At 33.7% G+C, this 27,647-nt stretch overlaps 1 protein-coding gene across 1 annotated transcript in view; it reads left to right on the forward strand.

Annotated features, from left to right (window-relative positions):
- Positions 1–13,853: 13,853 nt before the first annotated feature.
- Positions 13,854–27,647, forward strand: part of LOC143064889 (uncharacterized) — a 29,435-nt gene continuing 15,641 nt past the window's right edge. The window contains exons 1-8 of the mRNA XM_076238079.1: positions 13,854–14,709; positions 16,811–18,060; positions 18,533–18,644; positions 19,157–19,434; positions 20,384–20,452; positions 24,575–24,587; positions 25,196–25,306; positions 26,777–26,916. Of these exons, the coding sequence (XP_076094194.1) occupies positions 13,926–14,709; positions 16,811–18,060; positions 18,533–18,644; positions 19,157–19,434; positions 20,384–20,452; positions 24,575–24,587; positions 25,196–25,306; positions 26,777–26,916 (2,757 nt within the window). The 5' untranslated portion in view covers positions 13,854–13,925. The remainder of the gene's footprint in view (positions 14,710–16,810; positions 18,061–18,532; positions 18,645–19,156; positions 19,435–20,383; positions 20,453–24,574; positions 24,588–25,195; positions 25,307–26,776; positions 26,917–27,647) is intronic.

The raw sequence follows: 27,647 nt of genomic DNA on the forward strand, positions 1-27,647 counted from the left end.
AAAAGCAGCAGCAGAAAAAGAAGCAGCAGCAGCAAAAGCAGCAGCAGAAGGCTTTCGTGTTTAGACACCCTTTCACCATGATTGTGTCCGGTCCAACCTCCTGCGATAAAACTTATTTTATTTTATTTGTTTCAACACATAAAAAAACTGTGAAGTCCTAGTCCAGACAGGATCGTTTGGTTGTATAAAAGGTGGCAACCTCTTTACGAGGAAATACAACGAACATGCAGTGCTTCCACGCGTTAAATTCATTCGTGGAATTCCTTTTGATCTCGAAAGGGACGATTTTTTCGATCCCAACATTCGAAACATGATCCTATTAGATGACCTCATGTCGACATCGGACAAAGACTCCAGAATAAATGATTTGTTTACGGTAGGGTGTCACCATAGGAATTTACCGGTCGTCGTTTTTCATCAGAATTTATACTTTGGCAAAGACCCCACCCAGAGACGAAACTGTCATTATCTCATTCTCTTTAATAACCCCATTGATCGACAGCCCATCGTGACTCTTGGCCGACAGATGTATCCTTCTCGAGGGGACTTCTTTCTCCGGAAATTTGAAGAGGCAAAGAGGACACCTTTCGGGTACTTTCTTGTTGACCTAAAAGCTAGAACCCCAGAAGCCTCCAGATTGCACACAGAGGTCTTGCAGGTCGGTCAAGGAGAGACACCAGACGGACAGAGGGATGACGACCGTCTCTCGAATACTTTTGAAGACGATAGTTCGGTCTCATCAGACGAAGATATTGCCGACGAGACAACACATAGTTCGTCAGAGGATGCTGAAACACGGAAAATCTCATCGCCTGTCAGGATTGTGGAGTACTTAGTGTTTGCTCACCTACGTGGATTAGAAGCCCAACGTCAGCAAGGTTGTGGGAATAAAAACGGCATTGCCCTTAACGATGACCGGGACAGATGTAGAGGATGCTTTGAGTGGATTGCCCGTGACCGTTTGCTGTGCAGAAGACTTGCCTAGATATGTGAGCGACAGGCGTAGAAGGTTTGTGGTCAATAGGGACAACTGTGATCAAAAGGGGAGTCATTGGGTTGCATTTCATTTCCCCGCATCGGGTCCATCAGAATTTTTCGACTCCTTAGGACGATAACCGGACAAGTACCAACGCTATTTCAGAAATGTACTCATCGTCAATGGACCGAAATACTGTGTGGTTTGCAATCAAATCCAACCCAATGATTCAGATACATGTGGCCTGTATTGCATTTATTACGTCAAATTGAGATGTCGGGACTCGAGATGAAGGACATTATCAACAACTTTTCATCCACTGACACGATTCAGAATGACAGTAAACTCGTAGTTTTATTTGGTTAAATGAAAAATAATGATACAAAAAAAAAAAAAAAAAATAATGAAAAAAGAAAGAAAAAAAAAACAGAAGAAAAGAAAAAAAATCTTAAAACACCTACATGGATGTATAGCAGGTCTCAAGTCTTGAAAAACTCTTTCTAGGGTCACTAAAAGTATCTACCCTGGAGGGTAGCCTGGTCAAACATTAAGATATAGCGTCCAGGATTTAAGCCCAAATATGGCGTCGGCGTCTCGATGTCCGAGTAACATGGTCCAACCCGATGTTTGCGTCTTGATTTCAGGGTCGACTATGGCGTCCGCTTTAAGGCCTAAATATGGCGTCGTCGTCTGCGCCAACTTTCGAATATGGCGTCAGCGTCCGACGTCCACCTTAATGGGGGTCATTCTGTCCCACAAACACTACTGTTGTCTCATTGGCAATCATACAACATCTACTTTTTTATATTATATATATATTATCTATACGTATATATTTTCTATATACGAATTTTACATGTTTAGATGATGCAATGAAAATTCAGAAGATATGTGGTAATATTGCCAATGGGAAACTTATCCACCAAAGACAAACGAATGTGAATCAGCCATGAGTTACACATATGTATTCATGTAAAATGCTATTAAAACCCATTCCTGACTAGATGTGACGAAAAACGAAAACTAACAGCCCGATTAATGCTGAAACGATAAACGTAAAATCAATATCAAAGACAGCAACCAATAACAATACAGTGCTCCTATATATCGTCTACCAACAGTATTTATCTATACCTACCGTCGGTGGTTAACATGCAATACAGTACTCCTATTTACCGTATATCAACAGTATTTGTCTATACCTACCGTCGGTGGTTAACATACAATATAGTGCTCCTATATACCGTCTATCAACAGTATTTGTCTATACCTACTGTCGGTAGTTAACATACAGTATAGTGCTCCTATACACCGTATATCAACAGTATTTGTCTGTACCTACCGTCGGTGGTTAACATACAATATAGTGCTCCTATATACCGTCTATCACCAGTATTTGTCTATACCTACCGTCGGTGATTAACATACGATATAGTGCTATTATATATACCGTCTATCAAGAGTTTAATCTATACCTACTGTTGGTAGTTAACATACAATATAGTGCTCCTATATACCGTCTATCAACATTATTTGTCTATACCTACTGTCGGTAGTTAACATGCAATATAATGCTCCTATATACCGTCTATTATCAGTATTTTTCTAAACCTACTGTCGGTAGTTAACATGCGATAAAGTGCTCCTATATACCGTCTACCAACAGTATTTATAATGAAATTCAAAACAGTGTGGCTGTGGCCATTGATTGACACATTAAATTCATCCATTGACTGGGACAATTAAGGTGAACGTTTGTATGTAACTACCACTGCTCACTATGTACTTTTTAAAGACACTTAAACTATGGGGTCACCAAAGGTTCTCAACAACTTAATAAAGTAATTCGAAAAACTAATCAGAAATAACACGATGTTTTGATTTATATCAATTATATAAATCAAAACATAAAGGTTATTCCTGATTAATTTTTTGAATTATTTTATAATTAAAGGCGTTAAGAAACCTTTGGTGACACCACAGTTTAAATGTCTATCGTAGGTACGTCGTGAACAGTGGTCGTTACAGACAAACGTTCATGTATATTGTCCCAGTCAATGGATGAATTTAATGTGTCAATCAATGGCCACAGCCACACTGTTTTGAATTTCATTTTATCTATACCTACCGTCGGTGGTTAACATGCAATACAGTACTCCTATTCATCGTATATCAACAGTATTTGTCTATACCTACCGTCGGTGGTTAACATACGAATTAGTACTCCTTTACACCGTCTATCAACAGTATTTGTCTATACTTACCGTTGGTGGTTAACATGCAATATAATGCTCCTATATACCGTCTATTAACAGTATCTTTCTAACCTACCGTCGGTAGTTAACATGCGATATAGTGCTCCTATATACCGTCTACCAACAGTATTTATCTATACCTACCGTCGGTGGTTAACATGCAATACAGTACTCCTATTTACCGTATATCAACAGTATTTGGCTATACCTACCGTCGGTGGTTAACATACAATATAGTGCTCCTATATACCGTCTATCAACAGTGTTTGTCTATACCTACTGTCGGTAGTTAACATACAATATAGTGCTCCTATATACCGTCTATCAACAGTATTTGTCTAATACCTACTGTCGGTAGTTAACATACAATCTAGTGCTCCTATATACCGTCTATCAACAGTATGTGTCTATACCTACCGTCGGTAGTTAACATACAATATAGAGCTCCTATATACCGTCTATCAACAGTATTTGTCTATACCTACTGTCGGTAGTTAACATACAGTATAGTGCTCCTATACACCGTATATCAACAGTATTTGTCTGTACCTACCGTCGGTGGTTAACATACAATACAGTGCTCCATTACACAGTCTATTGACAGTTGTCTATACCTACCGTCGGTGATTAACATGCAATATAGTGTTCCTATATATACCGTCTATCAACATAATTTATCTATACCTACCGTCGGTGATTAACATGCAATAAAATGCTCCTATATACCGTTTATTATTATTTTTTTTTCTAAACCGTTAACATGCGATATAGTGCTCCTATATACCGTCTATTAACAGTATTTGTCTATACCTACCGTCGATGATTAACATACGATATAGTGCTATTACATATACCGTCTATCAAGAGTTTTAGTCTATACCTACTGTTGGTAGTTAACATACAATATAGTGCTCCTATATACCGTCTATCAACAGTATGTGTCTATACCTACTGTCGGTAGTTAACGTTCAATATAGTGCTCCTATATCATATACCGTCTATCAACAGTATTTGTTTATACCTACCGTCGGTGGTTAACATACAATATAGTGCTCCTATATACCGTCTATCAAGAGTTTTAGTCTATACCTACTGTTGGTAGTTAACATACAATGTAGTGCTCCTATATACCGTCTATCAACAGTATTAGTCTATACCTACTGTCGGTAGTTAACATACAATATAGTGCTCCTATATACAGTCTATCAACAGTATTTGTCTATACCTACTGTCGGTAGTTAACATACAATATAGTGCTCCTATATACCGTCTATCAACAGTATTTGTCTATACCTACTGTCGGAAGGTAACATACAATATAGTGCTCCTATATACCGTCTATCAACAGTATTTGTCTATACCTACCGTCGGTGGTTAACATACAATATAGTGCTCCTATATACCGTCTATCAGCAGTATTTGTTTATACCTACCGTCGGTGGTTAACATACAATATAGTGCTCCTATATACCGTCTATCAACAGTGTTTGTCTATACCTACTGTCGGTAGTTAACATACAATATAGTGCTCCTATATACCGTCTATCAACAGTATTTGTCTAATACCTACTGTCGGTAGTTAACATACAATCTAGTGCTCCTATATACCGTCTATCAACAGTATGTGTCTATACCTACCGTCGGTAGTTAACATACAATATAGAGCTCCTATATACCGTCTATCAACAGTATTTGTCTATACCTACTGTCGGTAGTTAACATACAGTATAGTGCTCCTATACACCGTATATCAACAGTATTTGTCTGTACCTACCGTCGGTGGTTAACATACAATACAGTGCTCCATTACACAGTCTATTGACAGTTGTCTATACCTACCGTCGGTGATTAACATGCAATATAGTGTTCCTATATATACCGTCTATCAACATAATTTATCTATACCTACCGTCGGTGATTAACATGCAATAAAATGCTCCTATATACCGTTTATTATTATTTTTTTTTCTAAACCGTTAACATGCGATATAGTGCTCCTATATACCGTCTATTAACAGTATTTGTCTATACCTACCGTCGATGATTAACATACGATATAGTGCTATTACATATACCGTCTATCAAGAGTTTTAGTCTATACCTACTGTTGGTAGTTAACATACAATATAGTGCTCCTATATACCGTCTATCAACAGTATGTGTCTATACCTACTGTCGGTAGTTAACGTTCAATATAGTGCTCCTATATCATATACCGTCTATCAACAGTATTTGTTTATACCTACCGTCGGTGGTTAACATACAATATAGTGCTCCTATATACCGTCTATCAAGAGTTTTAGTCTATACCTACTGTTGGTAGTTAACATACAATGTAGTGCTCCTATATACCGTCTATCAACAGTATTAGTCTATACCTACTGTCGGTAGTTAACATACAATATAGTGCTCCTATATACAGTCTATCAACAGTATTTGTCTATACCTACTGTCGGTAGTTAACATACAATATAGTGCTCCTATATACCGTCTATCAACAGTATTTGTCTATACCTACTGTCGGAAGGTAACATACAATATAGTGCTCCTATATACCGTCTATCAACAGTATTTGTCTATACCTACCGTCGGTGGTTAACATACAATATAGTGCTCCTATATACCGTCTATCAGCAGTATTTGTTTATACCTACCGTCGGTGGTTAACATACAATATAGTGCTCCTATATACCGTCTATCACCAGTATTTGTCTATACCTACTGTCGGTAGTTAACATACAATATAGTGCTCCTATATACCGTCTATCACCAGTATTTGTCTATACCTACCGTCGGTGATTAACCTACGATATAGTGCTATTACATATACCGTCTATCAAGAGTTTTAGTCTTTACCTACTGTTGGTAGTTAACATACAATATAGTGCTCCTATATACCGTCTATCAACAGTATTTGGCTATACCTACCGTCGGTGGTTAACATACAATATAGTGCTCCTATATACCGTCTATCAACAGTATTTGTCTATACCTACTGTCGGTAGTTAACATACAATATAGTGCTCCTATTTACCGTCTATCAACAGTATTAGTCTAATACCTACTGTTGGTAGTTAACATACAATATAGTGCTCCTATATACCGTCTATCAACAGTATGTGTCTATACCTACCGTCGGTAGTTAACATACAATATAGAGCTCCTATATACCGTCTATCAACAGTATTTGTCTATACCTACTGTCGGTAGTTAACATACAGTATAGTGCCCCTATACACCGTATATCAACAGTATTTGTCTGTGCCTACCGTCGGTGGTTAACATACAATACAGTGCTCCATTACACAGTCTATTGACAGTTGTCTATACCTACCGTCGGTGATTAACATGCAATGTAGTGCTCCTATATACCGTCTATCAACATAATCTATCTATACCTACCGTCGGTGATTAACATGCAATATAATGCTCCTATATACCGTCTATTATTATGTTTTTTTTTCTAAACCTACCGTCGGTAGTTACCATGCGATATAGTGCTCCTATATACCGTCTATCAACAGTATTTGTCTATACCTACCGTCGGTGGTTAACATACAATATAGTGCTCCTATAAACCGTCTATCAACAGTATTTGTCTATACCTACTGTCGGTAGTTAACATACAATATAGTGCTCCTATATACCGTCTATCAGCAGTATTTGTCTATACCTACCGTCGGTGGTTAACATACAATATAGTGCTCCTATATACCGTCTATCACCAGTATTTGTCTATACCTACTGTCGGTAGTTAACATACAATATAGTGCTCTTATATACCGTCTATCACCAGTATTTGTCTATACCTACCGTCGGTGATTATCATACGATATAGTGCTATTACATATACCGTCTATCAAGAGTTTTAGTCTTTACCTACTGTTGGTAGTTATCACACAATTTAGTGCTCCTATATACCTTCTATCAACAGTATTTGTCTATACCTACTGTCGGTAGTTAACATACAATATAGTGCTCCTACATGTGTATATACCGTCTATCAACAGTATTTGTCTATACCTACCGTCGGTGGTTAACATACAATATAGTGCTCCTATATACCGTCTATCAAGAGTTTTAGTCTATACCTACTGTTGGTAGTTAACATACAATATAGTGCTCCTATATACCGTCTATCAAGAGTTTTAGTCTATACCTACTGTTGGTAGTTAACATACAATATAGAGCTCCAGCAATTCAATGAACACAAGCTACAATATAGATAAATGTGTGTATAGACACATGTTGAGCTCATGGGTATCATCATTTAATCACATTTCTGGTACCCGAACATTTACTTTCATATATGGAACCGATGCCATAAAGAAAAAAACAGGCTTAAACTTATAAAAATTTTGATAAAAAAGGGGATGCTTTATTGTAGGGAAGATATCACAAGGTTGCAGTTCAACAGAAGTGTTGCATGACAATACTTAGTTAAAAAAGATTTGTGCATATGCAAATGTGATTTTTATGTCAAACTGTTACAATCTTATTTTATAAAGTGCTACTTCAAGTGTGATGTACACTTGCAATAAACTTATCCTGCTTTCAATCCCCCTCCTCCTCCCCGTCACGTGTGAGCAAGTGGCAGGTGGCAAAAGGCCAGAAGGAATATTTTTGTTATTATATAAATAAATTCTATACATCTTATATGCCTCATGACTTGTGTTTACCTGTTAATTTGTGCAAATGAAGAAAATAAATTTGGCGCAAAGAAATAAAAAAAAATAGGCGCTAATTAAGTGCAGATTGGCGCAAATGGAAAAAGCCGAAGCAAATATAATCTGTTCTCGTATCAAGATTTCAAGATTTTATTCATAACCTCAGACACATACTTGTGTACAAGAGGACAATAATATATACAACCATATTAAGATAATACATAGCGAGACAGGACAAACGAAACACAAATACATAGTATATTTTAAAAAACAATTGGTATAATTAGATTAAGTATTTTATGATTTTCTTCACGAAAATTGATAATTTCCTTTGAACTTGTACGTTACATCAAGGATTTGGTTACATATAGACAAGCCAGTGAATTTCTTCTTGCTTGGATTCATTACATAGTAATTTGGTACAAACTTTGATCTAAGAGCAGAAACATCAGCATTTTTACAGGTAAACAATATATGAAACTCATCTCCTATTCCCTCATCCCTCATTACATAATGTACATATTCTATTTTCCCTCGCGATTCCCGCCCATCTACCCGTCTCAATAGGTAACTTCAAATTCGAGCATCGAAGTTTAGATATGTAATATCTGTCCTTGGGTAATAATCGCAATAGATACGGTTCCAAACCAAACTCGAGTTTGAATAAAGAATAGAATTCACCCCTATCAGATCAAATTGGTGTTTTCTTTCTTTTTTTCGTTCAGTTTCATCTAGTCCATTTGTTCATTTGACTCTGTTTCCATCACGACTAGGATGCATTTTAATTTATAATGTAAAGTCGTTCAGGTTTTTGTTTTATTATATAAAAAAAGAAGATATGGCATGATTGCCAATGAGACAACTCTCTAAAAGAGACAAAGTGACACCGGAATTAACTATTAAAAAAAAACCTTTAACAGATCACGGTACGCTGACGGTACAAATGTCTGTAAATTCAGAAATTAATGCGAGGTTTTTATTGTTGCGACAATAATTAAGACTCGCATTTTGAAGTATTGCGTTTGAATTAGTCAGGATTTTTTCTTAATCGTTGTAATCAAAATCTCATTTCAGGCTATAATGACACTCATCGCATTTAATATTTAACAATTGCACGCAACAAATTTACATTCGAAGACTATGAGTTTGATATATATTTGACAAGATTTGTTCGTTTACCTTGCCAAAAATTCTATAATTAGTGTATTATTCTCCCAAGTTTATTTGAAAAGGTATAATTCCTCTATACAAATGGCAAAATCTTTCATAAAATATCCAGTAAGTTGGATAAACGTTTACCAAATCATCCCAATACAGTTTGATTTATATATTCACTTTGCTATTCCGTTCTTGCACAGTGATATAGTTCATTTTGCGTCATCCCATATTCTAGCAAAGGGAGATTATCTCAGCATCACCGTTACATTAGTAATAGCTCTCGTACATAAAATAGTTAGCTCGAACTGTATCATGTATGATCCTGTGTAAATCTGATCTTTATATTTAAAGTGCATAAATGGTTCACATATGGGTCTTATTTAAACATTAAACAGTATCAAAACAATTAGTGTATTATAATATAACCAAATAGGCATGCAAAAAAGAATCAATAGGCAAAATATGCTTGTCTACCGTCTAATTATAATTGCTAATATTTACTGTATTGTACATAGCTCAATTCCATTCCATTCCATTCAATTTTATTTATTTTTTAATTTTCAGCAGAAAACAGTATTTCTAACAATTAAATTGAATTAATTTGATATGACGTTGACACACGGTAATCACTCTCATGTTTTTATTTACATCGCTGTCAATCATCCGGTAAAGATGAATATTCATTACTACCCTCGGTAGTTAACGTCCCTCGATGGTTAACTTTAAGTGCCTACCGTAAAAGTATATCATCAGCACAAGTTGGACAGCCGGAATAATTAGTTCCAAGATGTAGCCCTACATTTGACTCCTACAATTGTATTAATAAATCTTCAATATATGACTTATAAAAATTAGTTGATAGGATACCTCCTTGACGGACACATTGCCTTATGGGGAAACTGGTACTGTATTTTCCTTTCCAGTTTATTCTTGATGTTAAATCATGATACATCTCATAAATTGTTTCCCAGATGTCGAGTGGTATGTCCCTTTATAATAATTTGTCTAGGAGAATATCGTGGTTTACTACATCAAATGTCTTTTTAGTATCAAGAGTTGCCAAATATAGAATTTCTTTCATCTGTTTAGAGTTCATTTGTGCTTCCGAAATTAGTAGAGCTGCCATAGACGGAGATAGTCCTTGTGAAAAGCCAAATTGTTGAGATGAACGATTATCAAGTTTGTTAATAATTTTATTCAGTAATGCATGTTCAAATGTTTTTCCTAAAATTGAGGAGACGGTTATTCCTCTATAGCTGTCCAATAGGCTGCTGTCTTTTCCTTTTTTGCATACTGGAGTGATAATTCCTGTTTTGAATTGTTCGGGTGTTCTCCTTTCTTTAATTATTTTGTTGAAGACAAATTTTAATACCGGAGTAATTTCTGAGCCTGCTAATTTAAGGTGTTCTGAGAATAAGCCATATTCATCTCCTGCTTTACCGCTATTAAGATTTTTGATGGCAGCTAGGGTTTCGTCTTCGCTAAAGTCAATACTACAGACCTTGTTGTTTTGGGCAAGTTCTTTGATGATGTTACAGCGCAGTTGACATGTTTTGAGATATTCTTTGTCATATTCATTAGAGATTTGATGTGTAGCTAATTGTTCATAATATTTTGCCAAAACTTCTTTCTGTTCAACTGGACAGCTTATTTCCTTATTTTCATGCTGAATCACTGGAGTATTTAAATTTTCCCTGCCCATATTTCTATTTATAAGTTTAAAGAATGTTTTATTTGAAGGTTGTTGTTCTAGTTGATGATAAAAATTCTCTTTTTCAATAGCTCTTTCTTTGCGGAGGATTTTCCTTGCATTATATTTTGCTTCCTTACGTTCAATGTATGATTTGTCAGTTCCTGTTGGACGACCCTTTACAACCCAGATTCTGTATTTTTGTTTGCTTAAAATTAGCAGCCTTTTGGCTTCTGGCGACACCTTAATTTTTGGCCCGTTTAACTTTATGATCCTAGATGGAATTGATTGCTTCTCTGCTTTTTCAAACAGTAAATAGTAATGGCAACTATATCTGTTGTTGTCTGGTTGTTATGAATAGATATCTGTTGTGCTAGTAATTTCTTTAACTTTGTTTTATACAGATTAGTGTTTCCACGGTCCCATTCTATTTTATATTTCACGGTAGATTGTTTCTTGAATTGATTTTGTTTCTGTTTTTGTTCTGGCAGCAAGGGCACAGATAACTGGTACATGTGTTGATAGGTTTATGCCAGTCATGTCCATAATTGTGATTTTATCAATTATGTCTTCGTTCTTGGTGAGAATATAATCAATTTGCGATGTTGATCTACCGTTGTGTTGGAAAAAAGTGTCATCTTGGGAGTGGCATTTATTCATCCCCCAATTTTGGGTACTAGTATATCTTTGTAAGATTTTATCATGTTGGTTTGATCGAGAGGTTTTTAACGTCCCATTTAGATCGCCACACAGAATTGTTGTCAAGTTAGTATATTTTTCACTTATATGGGTGATGATATCCAGGAATTCTTTATATTTGACCTCGGAATTTGCAGATGTTGTAGGCATATAGGTGTTTATAAGGCATATATTTTGATTTCTAAGTTCGATCTTGATAGCTATTATACGATCGTTTCCATCTGGGAGTTTTTGTATACAGTTATCTAATGATTGTGGCCACATAATTGCTCTAGCTCACAGCCAAAAATGGCAATGTCAAAATGCGAGTTGGGAAACTAATATCAAGGATTATATAAGATTGGACCCAATAACTTATTCTGACTCTTATGAATTTTTACCTACTGAAATATGCAATAACATATAACTATATACATGTAGTTAAATTATATAGCAAACGCGAGTTGTTTGACCTCTATAAATCTGAGTTTCATGCCAATATCATGGAAATTTTAACATATCATGTTGAAAGAAATTTTGCCTATGACTCAAAAGCCATGATGGAACTCGGGTAGGAAATGGTTACCTCACACAGTAACGAATGAGGGTAAAAAAAAATGATAAAATAACGTTTTTCTCCATTAGACGCAAACGGTAGCTACGAAATTGGATTTGACGATTGACGATAAAAAATAAAAGATCATTTGACGCAAACGGTAAAAAAAACTAACTGACCATGCAGTTTGACGCTTGGGTCAATCCTTCCTACCCTCATGCCATGAAGCGGAGATATTTGTGAATGAAATAACACGAAAAAGGTGTAGCAGGAACAATTTTGCCTAAGATTCGGGGATGCGGACCACAGCTAATTCTAGTTTGTAAACTGATGTGTGCGGAAAACGACTGATGCCAAAAGTGATGCGCTATAATATATCTAAGTAAATGAAAACCAAAAACTGAAAACTATATATAATTTAATTAACAAAGTACAACTTTTATTATGTAAAGCCAAAAGTGTAGAAATGGAGCATTCAATAACTTCAAATAAACCGTACTATGGAGGCATGTAGCAAATGCACTAACCTATTGGATCCTTGGTTGGAAAGCCTGGCTTTCCCTTTTTTTTTTTTTATCTTTATTCAATTCTTCAACATATATATACAACAGATATATTACATATTACACAAAAATATCACAAGGCAATGTTTTTAAGTATAATCACATATATAATCAGCACAATAATTAGAAATTAAATGTTATGACACCTTCGGTTTCTTGTACCAGAATATTATTCTTTAAAAAGTGTTTCTCAAAAACATTTCTCATACATCTTGCATCACACAAATATTCATACAGGTAAGTTATATAATGTTTTACAGTGTATTTAAATAGTCTAATAAGATCAACATTACTGTTTAAATTTTTAAGTAAATTTCTTCTTCTGAAGATACAATATCTCGCTACAGATAACATAAAATTGACAAAACTTACATTTACGCCTTTGATAGATCCAAATAAACCAAACATAAATACCTCTTCATACACTAAATTATCAATTTTGTCAGAATCAACATTATCAAATAAAACTGATAACTTTTGTTGCATAAACAGATGAAATTCTACTAATTCAGAACATAATAGAAATAAATGAGTGATATTTTCTACTTCCTTTTCACATACATCACATACATTGTAATTTATAAGTTTCATAGTCATAAGTTTAGAATTTGTGAAAATACAATAATGTGCTATTTTGAAATCTAGATCCATTAATATAGATGGTTTCCAATAAAAATTAACGTTTTTCCATACTTTACAAAGATCATTCTCTTCAATTTCAAAAACTTCCGTCCACTTTTTATAGCAAATAGGATGCTGACATAGTTTACTAGTAAGTAATAAATACAATTCTTTTGTCGAACACATAGAAAACTCTGACCATTTATCTTTGACAATGACATTAATATTTATAGAGCGAGAAACATATGGCTTTCCTTGGTTGGACTGAATGTCAGTCCTCAATTCAAAATAAGAATCTAAAACTACTTATATAAAATATATAAATTTCTCACTGAAGGTAACCAAAGAATTTGCAACGATGCAAATATTAAACTTTACAATATAAATAAATATCTTTAACCAATGAATTAAAATAGCAAAAGCTATGTAATTTAACAAATATATCCTTTGATAAGCTTCATGTAAATTAATTAACAATGAAATACATAAAATATGAAATTTAGAGTTTTACCAAAGAGAGCTAAAAATTAACTAATAACTCTGTCTGCTACAAAGGTATAAAAAAAAATCCATCGTCTTTTACATTCGCTTCTATCGGTTAGGTCTTCAAATGTAAAATAGATCAAGTAGAAGTATTGTGAAAACATTCATGCGCTCAGCTCTATTTCCGGAAAATAATTTACGGAACCGATCTGTATATTAATCACGCCTTCGCCATTTTCTACGATTGTCAAAAGGACTCAAATATTTATTGATTGAATATGAGTCGTTTTGCATCGTTATATCCATCATCACAACGTTCAAAGTCACAATATAGACCACCACTACCTGGACCACGTCCCTTTAGACCACCGTTTGTAGGACAGCACCAACCTCCCGGTGTATACCAACCAAGAACACCACTTCGTGGTCGTCCCCCGGCACCCCATTTACCACTATCATATGGTACCAACTACCCACATCCAAGAGATTCCCTTGGGGAGAAAGGATCCACTTATTTACAAAATCAACAACAAGGGTATAACACTGATGTAGCGTATTCTGATCCATACACTCATGGAGAGTATTTTCAGGCAAACCCGAATCATCAAACTGATCCATTCAATCAAGAAAGTTGGGGAACAGAGCAGACAGTATACTCAGAATTTGAAGAGCAAGAGTCTGCAAACGCTGAAACAGAACAAAGTGATCTCACCTACAATAATAGTGCAGCAGTTTCCTCTGGTTTTGACGGCCATGTGACTCCCATTGCTTTCCGCAGGGGCAGAGGGTTCGCTCGTGGCCAGTTACAGGCAAACAGAGGGAGAGATTTCCAGAATAGACAAACAAGTGTCCTTGAAAAACAAAAGCAAACAGAATACTTAGATGATGGGACAACAAACCCATATACTTGGAGCAGTCATTCTCATGGGCAGGGACAACACCAGAAAATAAGCAGAGGTTTACCAGAAAGGGGTAGGGGATATTACAATCCTGCTAATAGAGGAAGGATAGAGAAAGATTTACCTTCAAGCAGCAGCATTGATGAAAACAAACAGGACAAAGGTATTTATAATACAATCTTTGTGTTTTGTACACCATAACTTATAGTTTGGGTTCGTGTTGCTTATTCTTTAGTTTTCTATGTTGTGTCATATGTAGTATTGTTTGTCTTTTTCATTTTTAGCCATGACGTCAGTTTATTTTTGATTTATAAGTTTGACTGTCCCTCTTGTATCTTTCGTCCCTCTTATAAAGTGATCAACTGTAAGTTTTGGTGTGTTTATATTTGTAGATCATGCATTTTTATACGACCGCAAAAATTGAAAACAAATTTTGGTTGTAAATTGGTACGACGTTGTCGTCGTCGTCCTCGTTGTTGTCCGAAGACATTTGGTTTTCGCGCTTTAACTTGAGAATACGTAAATACATGTAGAAATCAATGAAATTTAAACACAAGGTTTATGACCATAAAAGGAAGGTTGATTTTGGGAGTTTTGGTCCAAACAGTTTAGGAATTCATGGAATTAGGGACCAAAAAGGGCCCAAATGAGTATTTTTCTTGGTTTTCGCACAATAACTTTAGTATAAGTAAACAGAAATCTATGAAATTTTAACATAAGGTTTATGACCACAAAAGGAAGGTTTGGATTGATTTTGGGAGTTTTGGTCCCAACAGTTAAGAAATTAGGGGCCAAAAGGGTCCAAACTTTCATCAAAAAATTAATTTTTGGGGTTCTTTGATATGCCAAATCTAACCGTGCATTAAGATTCTTAATTTTTGGTCCTGTTTTCAAATTTGTCTACATTAAGGTCCAAAGGGTCCAAAATTAAACTTAGTTTGATTTAAAAAAAATTAAATTCTTGGGGTTCTTTGATACATGTACATTTGTATGCTGAATCTAAACATGTACTTAGATTTTACATTATTGGCCCAGTTTTCAAGTTGGTCCAAATCGGGGTCCAAAATTAAACTTGGTTTGATTTCAACAAAAAATGAATACATGTACATGTATATGGGGTTCTTCAATATGCTGAATCTAACCATGTATTTAGATTTTTAATATTTGGGCCCGGTTATCAAATTGGTCCACATTGGAGTCTAAAGGGTCTAAAATTGAACATTATTTGATTTCATCAAAAATTGAATTCTTGGGGTTCTATGATATGCTGAATTTAACCATGTATTAAGATTTGGGATAATTGACCGTAATAGAAAAACGTCCAATTTAAAATTTTTAAGTTTTTAAGTTTAAGTTCTTAGAACACATTCATTCTGTGTCAGAAACCTATGTTGTGGTTGTGTCAACTATTTAATCACAATCCAAATTCAGAGCTGTATCAAGCTTAAATGTTGTGTCCATACTTGCCCCAACTGTTCAGGGTTCGACCTCTGCAGTCGTGTAAAGCTGCGCCCTGTGGAGTATCTGGTTGTACATAACAATGACCATTGTGAGTGTTCTAAAAATGAATATTGTAGGTACATGTACATTGTAACAATAATATTTATACTCAACTTGTCAGGTCTGCCATTTTAAAGTTTTGTGGAAGTCTGTCAAATTACCATAAAAAGACATTGGGGTACATATATATTTGTTCCTGCAATGCAAGGTACATTGTACATGTAGTTGTTCAAAGCAAACATGTTTCAAAGGACACTGCTCTCTTGTAATATTTTGTATCATATAATTAGTTTTCCACACTATTTTTTTATCATGCTTATATACCAACATGACCAAAAATTAATCAATAGTACAGTTTATGATGCCTATATAGCTAGTCCTTGATCTAAAGCTGATCAAATTGAAGGTGCAGGTAAAGAAATAGTTTAGATAAGACTCATTATTAAATATACATTTATTTCCAATTAATTTTATTTCTTCTGGAGTGATGATTGTTAGCAAAAGTAATGGTTTATTGTCATGATCTACAGAAAAACTGTGTGACTTGTTTATCATATTTATGCAAAAAAAAAAAATATTCATTTTCTCAAAGTGTAATGCTTGTAATTCCCAATTCAACCATTAGGGATACAGGCATTATCTCTGATTTTTTTTTACCTATGTATACATGTAGCAGAAGAAAAGTGAGAATGAAAGAATCTGTCTTGCACATGCAATGTTAATATTCATTTTTATTTACAAACAAAATCTGTTTTTTATTTCAGAGCCAATGACTAAGCAGACTACATTATTATCAAAAGATGGAACTGACAGTTCATCAGCCACACAAGAGTCGAATCAACAAGTAGTTAAAACAAAGACAACAGTGCAACATGCCACAGAACCTAAAAACAGTGTGCAAACTTCAGTCTCGGAGACATCAGGACTTCCAGGTCTTTGTACACAGACTAATGTGTCCAACAAAACTAAACAAGCAACTTCAGAACAATCAACTCAAAAACTAGAAAATCTATCATTAAAAACAGATCAATCAAAGACACCAGTGTCTCAGCCAACTGTCTTGTCAAGTCCATCTTTTCTGAAAAGCAGTCAATCATCAAGTATAACATCAGTTGTAAAGAGTCCTGCAGTTGTTAGTAGTACCAGTCAGCACAGCTCTGTAAAGAGTCCTGCAGTTGTTAGTAGTACCAGTCAGCACAGCTCTGTAAAGAGTCCTGCAGTTGTTAGCAGTACCAGTCAAAACAGCTCTGTATCAAAACTATCTGTTTCATCAAGTCTTGGTTCCTCTCATGCTCCTCCGACCAGTAGTGTACACACCACCAAGCCTGTCTCATCAAGTCTTGATTTTATTTCCTCTCAAACTCCTGTGACCAGTAGTGTACACAACACCAAGCAGTTATCAACCACAGCTACCACTGCTACAAGTACAGCCAACAAAGTCATTACTACGGAGGATCCAGCTATGGTGACAGGAAGTGATAAATTAATAGCATCATTTGCACAGAGTTTATTGTCTAGTGTCAAATCAGAAGAATCCATCATAAGGACACCAAAGTATACGTTACCACCATTTCACCCAAATTCTGCTCTCCTAAGTAGTAGTTTAAGTGCACTTTCATGTAATCAGCAAATTCCAACTAGTTCACCACAGTATAATAACCCAAATGGATCACAGAGTTCATTACTACAGAGGAGTCCACGTCAAACACTACCGTCTGTATCACAAAATGTTCAGTCTTCACCTGGACCCCAAAATACACAGTCTCCAGTCCTGCAATCATTTAAGTCATCGCCTGGACCACAGAATGTGCAGTCTCCGATAAAACATGGATTTCAGTCACCCTCTGTATCAGAAAACAATCAAAGTACTGTCAGTCGAGGAGAGTTGGATAACAGTGTTTCTCAGTATGAAATAAAAGAAGAAACCCATGAAGAGGCAGAGGAAGAGGATTCAGATGAGGAAGTTGACACTGGTTTCTGTCAGTACTGTAACATTAACTTTAATAACCCAGATGTAAGTTATACTTAACATAAAGAGGGCCAACTATAATGCCATTGTAAATAAAGAATCTGATGATATTGTAAATAAACATTTATTTGTTGGTAACAAACCAAAACAGAGATTTGCTTTTTAAGATAAACCTGCATCGTAGAAAAAAAATCTTTTAAGTGGAGCCCCTTTGAGTTCTGGAACAAAAAAGTATGCAAAAAATTATGCGCTTTTGTTCTGAGCATCTTTAAAGGTTTGAGTGCATGTTTGATTTGAATTATAATGTATGTTCGTGCTGATCAGTTGTAACAAAACTATCAAATATCAATGAATATAAGGATGATGAATTAAATTAAATTTGGGCTAGTAAAGATATATATGTTAGATCTGCAAATTTGCAATTGGAATTTTTTCATGCAAAAATGTAAGCTACATGTAGATGTAAATACATGTACACATGTAGATAGGTGTATTATAAGAATATTTTATTTTGCAGTCCTACTGGAAACACACAAGAGGTTTATTACACACACAGAAGCTGATGGATTTTGAGAGAAAAAAGAAAGATGAAGGAGAAGACTTCTTCAAGACAGAGACAGTAGATGCTGGTAATAGGTTTAAATTCTTATTCATCAAAATAATATTGGCTAGTGAAAAGTAAGATCACTAAACTCTAAGGAAAATTCAAAACGGAAAGTGTCAAACAAATGCACAACTGTCATATTCCTGACTTGGTATAGGCAATGCCTTATGTAGAAAATGGTGGATCAAACCTGGTTTTACAGCTAGCTAATTCTGTCAGTTATGAGTGGAAAATTTAGTATTACAAAGATGTTATTGGTCATTCTATTATTCAGGGATGATTCTTGATCATGGTCACAATGAATAAACCAAAATTTGATGAGAAGCTTTGATTGATGATCATTTAATGAAATATATTTTGTCAATCATCTTTTAAGGATTGGGTCAATAATGTAATAATTGTCACATAGCCTATTAGGACTTAGTTTAGTATGCATGCTTTGGTTCAAAAATTCCATAATACTGTAATCATCAGAAACTCCTTTTATATGACGTTAATGTATTTGCTAACATAGACAGAAATACTTTATAAATACAGGTCCAAAATATGAAAGGAGAGATCAGCAAGGTAAAAGAATTCTATCAACAGGAGAAAGACAACAACTCGCAGAAGAAAACAAAAAGTCTTTACATGAGAGACTACAGATGGTTATGAATTCTACTGGTGAGGCTGGAGATGGGGCAGATTATGATTTTAATAATGCCAACTGGATGGATGCAGAAGTAGAACTAAAGCCAAAGATACCTGCTTGGGAAAAAGATCTTAATCCTAATGATGTTGGCAAGGAACAGTTCCCTGATGAATTCTATTGTGAGGTATAATTATAGATTATCGTTGATCATCTCAACGAGATTGATTTTCTCGCTTGAGCTGGTACAGCGAAAGTGAGAAAAGCAATCGAGTTGAGATGACCAATGATAATCTGTTTATCGCTATTTTACCTATGACGACGTTGTCAATTTCGTTAGCAACGCCACGTGGCCTCCTTAGTTTCTAGCGATAATTTTTCCATCTCAAGCAAGAAGCATGATATGAAAATTATCACAAAAAAAGATCAAAAGAAAAATGCACAAAATATTTATTTTGGGACAAATAAGTCACAGCTCTCTCTATAGGAAACAATTTATTATGGAGAGTTGAATTGCCCATATTGACTGCGTGAGATTTAAAATCCACCAGCTATTGGTTTTTTTTATAGTAATAAAAATGAGGAAATGTGTTGTATTGAAGGCCGTACATTGACCTATAATGGTTTACTTTTTTTTAAATTGTTAGTTGGATGGAGAGTTGTCTCATTGGCACTCACACCACATCTTCCTATATCTATAATTGCCTATTAGACAACTCTAGCTCTACACCAGAGATCAAATGACATAGAAGTTCACAATTATAGGTCACTGTACTGCCTTTAACAATGAGCAAACTTGAACCACACACATTACAACAATGAGCAAACCCAAAATACACACATGACAAATGTAAAACCATTCAAATGATAAAACTATCAGCCTGATTTATGTACAAAACAAATCAACGAAAAACAGTCTAATAGTTGTTTGTGCTGATGGAAACTGCAAAATTCCAAGTATAATATTAATGTATTTACAAATGTTTGTCTGCCATTTCAATTTCTTCTTTCACCAACTATTACAGGGATTTCAAAGAAAATCTGTTGCAAAAACTATGAAATTATTGTCATTAGTATTATGACATTTTTGGTATAGTAGTGTCCAAAGCCACAATATATATATATATATATTATAGGTTTGTGATGTTAGATGTACTGGATCTGTAACCTTCAAGATGCATGTTGAGGGGAACAAGCACAAAACGGTATGCATAAGTTTTAAAAAATATTTATGGACTGTATGTGATAAAAGTCGTTTGTTCATAATAGTTCAAAGGTTTTTTTTTAAATGTACTTTTAAATGTACTATACATCTTCTTAAGTATAAAATCAGGATCATTTTGAATAAGTATTGATGACATTTTCTTATAATTCTAAAATGATTGCATATCTAAAAATATTTTAATCTGATTGTTTACTATTTTAACACTTTGATAGACTTTTTTTGCTGAAACTACTTTCAAAACCTATGTTTGAGTTTCACTGTGATACACTTCAAAAGAATTGTTGGGTTACAAAAAAGTTTACATTAAAAGTAAAAATGAGAAATGTTTTCATGAAAAACTAAAAAACATTTTTTTTTAAATGTGTTTGATGTTTAAACTAGGTAACTATTTCAGAATGTCAGTTTTTGTAAGATCTGATAGTCTCACCAATTACATGTACATGTGTCTACAATTAAGATTAAAAAGATGACTTCATAAATTCAAATTTCTAATTAGGGACCAAAAAAGGGGCCCAAAAGAATCTCTCTGAAATTAAACCACAAGTTTCCATACCATGAAGGGATGGTTAGTATTGACTTTGGGGGGTTATGGCTCAAAATGTTTCGGAATTAGGGGTATAAAAGGGGAAAAACTAGGTATTTCTGGTCAATGGACAATTAAGACAATTTAAAAGCAGTGTAGGGGAGGTAATTCTAAAATATTTAACATACAATGTTGGGTATGTTTGGATCTACCTCCCTTGCACTACTTGTAAATTATGCATAAAGAAATGTCAGGTTTTGGACTTATTGTAAAAACAAGAAGGGGAAGGGGGGGGGGGGGGGGCAGTTGTTTTCAATTTTTTTTTTTTCAAATTTCTCAAATTCTATATTTTTGAAAAGTTAATAGAAGACATTTTTAATTGCACAATATGGGGAATAGATTTGTAAGATCTTGACATTTGTTTTGTGTCAGAAACTCATATTATGTCAAAAATTTGATCGCAATCAAAATTCAGAGCTGTATCAAGCTTGAATGTTGTGTCCATACTTCTCCCAACTGTTCAGGGTTCGACTTCTGCGGTCGTATAAAGCTGTGCCCTGCGGAGCACTTGGTTTTACTAGTCCTAAAAAAATTTTATATTAGGAAAATCCCTGAATCATTGGTTCAATAAGGTTTAAGTCCCATAATTAACAAGATAAGTACCAAGACTTGCAGATTGTTAAAGAATGTCTGATTAGCAATCTCTTACTGATATTAACCAATGCACCTTAGGACAGGAGGCCTTTAAGTTGATACTGGAAATGTTGCAAATGACACTGATGAAATTGGTTATTCTATAATAAAATTTATATAATAAACAATATTTATCAGTCTAATTACTACAGTTGTATTTCTTTCAACAAATTTGAGGTAGAAATTATTGTGATCACTTCAAACCTTCGGAATTTTATTCTGGTGAAAGTTCTTCCATGTTTGAATTTTCATCAATATATATCCATTCTGTTGTATGTTATGGAGTTTGTCCTTATCAACCAGATTAATTTTCTCACTTGAGTCGGTACAGTGAAAGTGAGAAAAGCAGTTTGAGTTGAGATGACCTTTGATAAACTGTATCTGTTTATTGCTATTTTACCTATGACGACATTGTAGCATTTAATGACAACGGCACTTGCACCCTTAGTTTCTAGCAATAATTTTTCATATCACTCTACTGTGTTGAGAAGGAAATTATCAGTCAGTAAAAGCAAATGAATTTTTTTGTAAAATAGCAATAATATATGAAATACAAATTTTAAGGTATAGATTATCCTTTACAGTGCAATTAATACAATGTCAGATTATTGTAATTGCATTATTTTTCGCAATTCTTTTGATAAATTTTATCGTATATAAACAGCTTGAGTTTTCTGCTGCAAACTAATTGATGTTTGTTCAATTTTATTTTTAAAATTTATTATCAATTTTGAACAAGTACAAAAAATTAATATAAGAAATTCAATGAAAATTTTTATGTGAAAGTAATCAAAAAAGATGAGTATGAATTTGATAATGAAAAAAAAATAAAATTTTGTCATTGGAAGTCTGCTCTAAATATCGCACTGCATTGATTACTCTCACCAATGGTTGGTCGTAAACTAATGAGATCAACCATTTGTGACAGAGTACATCAGTTACTCTTTTTGGAGATTAGTGGTTTTAACTGAGATCTACCAATATGTAAGAGTACCGACGGTCCGTACTCTTCAGATTTGAAGATTGATGATTTTCTCTAAGATCTTCCAATCTGTTAGAGTATATAAGGTACTGGTGCTCTAACTGTAGGTTGGGTTTTCAAAGAAATCAGCCATTCTGTGATTGAGTAATTCAGATACTCTAACTGATTGACTGGTGGTTTTCACTCAGGTCCACCATTCTGCAAAAGAGTCAATCAGTTACTCTTATTAAAGACTGGTGTTTTTTCACTGAGGTCTGCCAGTCTATGTAAAAGTAAATCAGTTATTCTCACTAAAGATTGATGGACCTTGATGAGATCTGCCAGTTTGTCAAAGTGTAAACTATATACTCTTATTGAAGATAAGTAGCTTTCACTGAGACCTGCTGGTCTGTGAAAGAGTAAATTAAATGCCAGTTCTCTTATTGAGGAATAGTGGTTCTACTCAGACCTGCCGGTCTGTGAAAGTGTAAATTATATACCAATGCCTTTATTGAAGATTTGTTATTTTCACTGAGATCTACCAGTCTATGGAAGATTTGATCGGTTATTCTTAATGATGATTTCCACTGAACTTAACAAGTCTGTGATATATAGTACTGTAATTTAGAAATAATGGCGTAATTTTTCATTGCAATTTAAAAAAAATGGACTATGAGATTAATTACTGCGATTATTAAAAACTATTAATTTTAGATTTTTGATGATGTTAACTAACTTACGTCATTTCAAAGACACTTCCTTTATACTTAAACAGAACAGAAATGTATTTGCTGACAATTGATAAAGGTTTAAAAAAAAAATATGAAAGAAAGAAACTTCATGGTTACATTAATGTAGCCAGAAATTAACATTTGTGACAATTAATAAATACTTTTCAATGTTGGTACAAATACTGACAGAAAACTGAAAATTACTGGTGATTATATTGTACATAGCTGTTGACTTTAATTGTATTAACTTTATTGCTAAGTTAATTTTTGTGCAAGTTAATGTCGTAAGAGAAATAAACCTGAAATTTAGAAAAAGAGAATTATTTGAAAAAATAATGTCATTACAAGTTTTTATGAATAGATAGATTATGTCCACCATACCTAAAAACGGATAGATTATGGTTAAAGTGAGAAATTATCAACCACTACAAGAATTGAATTAATTCATCTTGCATGATTTTCACATAGATTTGAAACAAAAAAATGCATACTTAAAGTATAAAGTTCTGAAAATTAAAATACAATGTATATAATTATATAAAATCTGAAAATCTGAAAAATTGTGCTAATTTATACATTTTGTGACTATATATTCCAAAATGAGATTGGCACAATTTAAAATTGAACGGTTCGCGTCATTAAGCAGAGAAACGATGTGAAAGGTGAGAAATGTATGTTAATTGTGATTGGTCAGTTATGATAACCAGTTAAAATGGGACATTAATAGAAATTTTGTCTTTTGAAGTTAAATTTGTGTATTGACAAAAGTATATGACAATAGCTATATAATTTCCCTCACCAATTTTTAATTTTGCTGCATTTCATTGACAATAGAAACTTTCTGTCGATATTCGTTGTGTGATATTTCTTAAGATAAATTTATTTTGTATGGCAGTAACTGTTATTTGAATTTTTTCACTCATACAACTTTAAAAGAGGCCTTAACATTATAAGTTTGATCTTGTATAAATTAATAGTTTGTTTAGATTAAAATTAAGATGCATAGTAATTGGTACTCATAGAAGGACATGCAAATTGGAAATGGAAATTGAAAGTGCTTGCAACTTTAACTGACTGTTTCACTAAACTAGAATAGAAAGTGTAGAGTATTTTTTCTGATGATTAGAAATTTAATGAAGAAACATTTAAACAAAACAGGAAATTTACCTTTTGTTCCATTTTGTATCTTTTCAGAAAGTTGACAAAGGTAATATACAGACTATGGTAACAGATATTATAAACAGGACAGATATGGAACTGTGTTGAAATAAGAAATTATGAAGAAGTCTTCATTTCAATTGATATTCTCTAGCAGGAACTATTAAATGTTGTGTATTGTGTAACTGTTTGAAACTTGGAACAAAAAAGAAATCGCTTAGGAATCTCTACATTTATAAAATGAGTTGGATATTAATTTTTCTTGTTGACAGACAATATTCCATGTCAAAGATCATTGACATACAAATTATTTTAAATCATATTAAAAAAGAAAAGAATATGCTGAATTTTACTTATGCTTTAGTTATTTTTGGTATGAATTACTTGTTTATAAATTTAAAGGAAGAAAATTTTCATTATTTGTCCTTCAGAAGAATACCAGTGTTTTTCTCTAGAAACTCTAATTGGTCTATCATATATAGAGACTCTAGAAAGAATACTGTTTCTGGAGAAAACAATGAAAATTTTCATATTTATTGATATCATGTGCCAATTGCAATACCAACAGAAACAAGATGTGAACATAATATTGAAAACATAATACCCTAATGTTAAACATTGAAGATTGTATGATATATCTTTCTGTTATATTTTTAGCTGTTAGTGGGAAGACAACTTCTCTTACTGCAGTCAACATCAAACTTGTTCCATGTGACAGACCAGCTAAGATCACAAAAACCTTTGAGAATATGCCTGAGCCATTGATAGGTAAAGTTAATTGGTCTCTTATTAATTACTCATCACAGTCATGAAATGAACATATAAGCTATTGAATATGCAATTGTACCATATTTGGCAGTGTATTGTACACAATAATGTATAATCCGCACCCCTTTTCATCCCCTCAAAATATTGAAAAAAAGAATGAATGAAATAAAATAAAATAAAGGTCTGGAATAAACATTATTGAAGAAAAAAGATATTTAGAAATAAACAACCAAAAAACATCTATAGTTGTGTATAATCTGCACCCCTTGTACCAACTACATATTTTGGGTAAAAAAGTACTGACTATACATGACCAAATAGGGTGTTTACATGCACCACTATATGCAGATTGTTTTAAAAGCAGTTGCTATTTCTTCATTTAAGTTTGACCTTGAAATGACAAAATTGATATATTATTATATGGTTAAATAGAAATATGAGAATTTCCGTATGTTTACATTAGTCTGAAGACTGGTCACATCTGAGATAGGATATAAGTGTGTGGATCACAACATTCTGGGTATACACGTAATCAAACAAGAAACCTTCTAGTCTTTTTATTATTGTAAAAAAACATTTCTAAAAGTTTCCTCATTTCGTTCATTTGTCAGAATTTTTCCTACCAGACGTTAAAATCTCTAGATCCAATACAAGGCTATCTGGTTACTATCAAAGATCCAATACAAAGTCATTTGGTTACCACCAAAGATCCAATACAAGGTCATTTGGTTACCATCAAAGACCCAATACAAGGTCATTTGGTTACCATCAAAGATCCAATACAAGGTCATTTGGTTACCATTAAAGATCCAATACAAGGTCATTTGGTTACCACCAAAGATCCAATACAACGTCATTTGGTTACCTTTCAAGATCCAATGCAAGGTCATTTGGTTACCATTTAAGATCCAATGCAAGGTCTTTTGGTTACCACCGAAGATCCAATACAACATTATTTGGTTACCATCAAAGATCCAATACAAGGTCATTAGGTTACCATCTAAGATCCAATACAAGGTCATTTGGTTACCACCAAAGATCCAATACAAGGTCATTAGGTTACCATCTAAGATCCAATACAAGGTCATTTGGTTACCACCAAAGATCCAATACAAGGTCATTTGGTTACCATCTAAGATCCAATACAAGGTCATTTGGTTACCACCAAGGATCCAATACAATGTCATTTGATTACCTCCAAAGATCCAATACAAGGTCATTTGGTTACCATCTAAGATCCAATACAAGGTCATTTGGTTACCATCAAAGACCCAATACAAGGTCATTTGGTTACCATCTAAGACTAATCCTAAGAAAATGATGTAAATTTGTGAGTGAAATTAGTACAGAATTTTGGTTTCTTGGTTATATCATTATTGAAGGTATAAAGTCAAGACATGTTTTTAAGAGATTTTAATTATATAAGCTAAATATGATGTATGATTGTTTTCATTATTTTTTATTTTCCAGGTTTACAGTATGTAACAGAGTTTCAGAAACAAGATGAGAAACAGGCATCTAAATATGTGTGCAACATGTGTGAATCTAAGTGTGATGGTAACTCTATCTTATCACATATCTCAGGGATCAAACACAGAATACGTTATTTTGTAAGTGTACATATGTATATTTGAATTAAAACTTCACTATCTGCTATAACCTTTAAAAAAAAAGAAATACATTCAGTTGTAGCCATTATGTTTAATTTGCTGTTATATTTTTTCTATCAATCAGATTGAAATCTCTCTTTAAGATTTTGAAGTATTATTTTTACATTTTTTTTTAACTATCTGTTCTTAAACTGCAGTGAAGAAAAACTGAGGAAATTAAATTTTTTAAATAAAAATTATCTTAAATTCTGTATTTTACTAAAAAATGGACTCACTTCATTGTATATATATGTAGGACTCTAAAGTGCATGGGGACGCTAAATTACAATGGTCACGCTTAAGTGCGATGATATACGCTAAAGTGTGATTCCTCCATATGCTAAAGTCTGATAGTCTGGGAAAGAATAAAAGTCAGAAACGTAGTTTGATTATCACATTAACAATCGTTTTTAAAAACTTTATACAAACTAAAATTAAAATGAACACGCAGTAAGACAAATTACAAATATTTGATTAAGAACTTTTTAACTAAATATTAATGATGTCTCTGCGTTGAAAGGGTTAAAAATAACTGTACCAAAGCTAATGAGTTTTATTTTGGTAGCTGAAAGAAGATCTTGTATCCTGCAAATGACCGTTTTACTATAGGCCCTATAGATACAAGTAGTATATGCCTAGATATCCTTTATCCTGCTTTTATTGAAAGCAAACTGATACATTTGAATCATTGT

Source organism: Mytilus galloprovincialis, chromosome 2, assembly GCF_965363235.1.
Source record: "Mytilus galloprovincialis chromosome 2, xbMytGall1.hap1.1, whole genome shotgun sequence".
In the NCBI taxonomy this organism is placed as follows: domain Eukaryota; kingdom Metazoa; phylum Mollusca; class Bivalvia; order Mytilida; family Mytilidae; genus Mytilus; species Mytilus galloprovincialis.